Genomic DNA, 2,495 nt, shown 5'->3' on the forward strand with positions numbered 1-2,495 from the left:
GTGGCCACCCTTTAATGAACTGAAATATTAAGACCTTACGAAAAAAAAGAGTGGACAGACTAGACTACACCTACTACCCTTCTCGACAAGTTGTCCTTGGATGTAGAACGACACAATGTAGGAAACTCCCCTCCCCGGATGATTCTGTATCACAGAATCAATTGGAAGTAAGGAGGAGAGAGCTAGGATTCAAGAAGGGCAAAATCTACTGCCAACCCGGGATTATCAAATCAAGAGGCAGCCGGGTGGGATGTGCTTTCTCCAAAAGCATGTTTCACCTCTCTACTTTCTCTATCCACTTTGAGCCCCTCACCCCCATCCCACGGAGTCCCACCCTATATTCTACAACTCTCTACTTCTTGTCCCAAACTACCTTGACTGTCTCCAGACTGGCCCCTTCCAGCACTACAATGAGCCTACGGCCACCGATCTTGCTTCCTGCCCCGAGTCGGGGCCTCTTGGGCGCCGTAGCATCCCAGTCTTGTTCCCGCTGCCCACAGCTCAGCTCACGAGTCCGGAATCCAGCACTGGGCGCAGCCATCTTGAAACTGGACAGGAAACTGTGCTAACGCCCTTCATTTAGAAACCCCCACCATCCTAATTGCAAACGTCCTTCCGGCGGCCATTTTGAAAGTGGGCGCTTGGAAATGGCGACGGCTTGCGTCGCGCTACCCTCCCTGGGAGGGCAGGCTTACAGAAAGGGGTGGAACTTCCTGATGCGCAGTTCCTGTGCGCGAAGTTCAGGTCGACTGTGGGCAAAGGAGGAGGGCTCTGAAGGCAGCGCACTTCCGGTGCCCTTTCTCCCGCCAGCATTGCTGGCGGAGCCCTCGTGTGAAGGGTGAGGTCCCTAAACTGGAGCAGAGTAGAGGCGGGCCGGCACCCCCTTCTGAACTCTGGTGCCACCGGCCTCAGAATCAGATATGGCCCAGAATTTGAAAGACTTAGCGGGACGGCTGCCCGCCGGACCCCGGGGCATGGGCACGGCGCTGAAGCTGCTGTTGGGAGCTGGCGCCGTGGCCTACGGTGTCCGCGAATCCGTGTTCACCGGTGAGAAAACCGCCGCCTGCTCGTTGGACCCCTCTTTCCCCCGTCCAGACCTCGTGCCCTCTTTCGCCAGGTCCCCGCACTCACCAAGTCCCTCACTCCTCACTACCAGAGCCTAGCACTTTCAGCAGCGGCCTGGTCTGATCCCCACCCCTCTCCCCACAGTGGAAGGAGGGCAGAGAGCCATCTTCTTTAATCGGATCGGTGGCGTGCAGCAGGACACCATTCTGGCTGAGGGCCTTCACTTCAGGTAATGACCTACTGACTCTGACCCTTCACCCTTGACTCCATCCCACCAGTGGGTGTAGTAAGACTTGGACCAACATTCAGCGCTGTTCTTTCCCCCTCCCCTCCGCTCCCAGGACAGTTGGTGCTGCCCCTGACTTCTGTAGCACATAAACTGTTGCTATCCAAAGGGCAAAGAGAATCTCTTTTTGTACTGGTCATTATGAAGAGAAACAGGCAAAAAAACGTAGTGAGGGGAAACTAGCCAAAGTAAATGCAACTGCAGTCACCTGATATCTATCCCTGTCCTCTTCCCTCCAGGATCCCCTGGTTCCAGTACCCCATTATCTATGACATTCGGGCCAGACCTCGAAAAATCTCCTCCCCCACAGGTTCCAAAGGTAGGTCTGGGTGCTTGGTAGTCATTATGGCAGGTGAGATACCTAAAATAAACAAGGGAATCTGGCAGGAGACCTTAAGGAAAAGTGGTAGTGTCAGGTCTTTTAGACTTTGGTTTCCACGCTGCAAAAGAGCTATAACAAAAATACCTACCGCCTGTGATTAAAGCACTATATTGTGGACACATTGTCTTCATATGTTTTTATTAACCTCCTGTTCCTCTTTCCTAATGTATACTCAATGTATACATTGAGTGATGGTACGCACTGTAGAGCCTTCATATTCACTGCCTAGATCAAAACCTTGTTTTAGAGCCTTTTTTTTTTTCCTTCCCACTGCTTGACTTACTAATTACATCCAGTTATATCCACTAGTACACACTATTCTGGAGAAATTAGACTTAACTCTTAACAAATTCACCTGTTCCCTCTTTCTAGACCATACTTAGAAGCCATGCCCTTGAGATTCCCCATACCCCTTACTGGTCCACACACACACACGTACACAGTGAGGGATATAGCTTACCTTTAATGTACTTCTTTGTACTGGTTTTAGTGTAAATCACATATGCAGTCACTAATCCCTGAGCCTTGAGAATAAAAGATTCATAAAAATAAAATATAAGCCTTGTTCTCAAGTCCTTGTAGGAGATAGATGGTGATGGTACGCACTGTAGAGCCTTCATTAGAGATTGCAGAGTACTGTGGAGAAAAGCAGTCAGCCCTCCTAAAGGAGGGGTTGTGGGTAAAGAAGGCTTCACAATGGGTGTGGGTGTGTTTGATCTGTGCTATGTCACAGCTTTTTGTCAACTTCTGATTATTCCTCCC

The 2,495-nt window shown here is 50.4% G+C and overlaps 2 protein-coding genes across 2 annotated transcripts in view; one reads left to right on the forward strand and one right to left on the reverse strand.

Moving 5' to 3' along the window:
• EMG1 (EMG1, N1-specific pseudouridine methyltransferase) overlaps positions 1–684 on the reverse strand; it is an 8,679-nt gene extending 7,995 nt beyond the window's left edge. The window contains exon 1 of the mRNA XM_003796383.2: positions 374–684. Coding sequence (XP_003796431.1) covers positions 374–541 — 168 coding nt within the window. The 5' untranslated portion in view covers positions 542–684. The remainder of the gene's footprint in view (positions 1–373) is intronic.
• PHB2 (prohibitin 2) overlaps positions 647–2,495 on the forward strand; it is a 6,167-nt gene continuing 4,318 nt past the window's right edge. Inside the window, exons 1-3 of the mRNA XM_003796381.3 lie at positions 647–1,047; positions 1,210–1,294; positions 1,591–1,670. Coding sequence (XP_003796429.1) covers positions 921–1,047; positions 1,210–1,294; positions 1,591–1,670 — 292 coding nt within the window. The 5' untranslated portion in view covers positions 647–920. The remainder of the gene's footprint in view (positions 1,048–1,209; positions 1,295–1,590; positions 1,671–2,495) is intronic.

This window comes from Otolemur garnettii, unplaced genomic scaffold (assembly GCF_000181295.1).
Source record: "Otolemur garnettii isolate 467f Iridium unplaced genomic scaffold, OtoGar3 scaffold00104, whole genome shotgun sequence".
NCBI classification, from domain to species: Eukaryota; Metazoa; Chordata; class Mammalia; order Primates; family Galagidae; genus Otolemur; species Otolemur garnettii.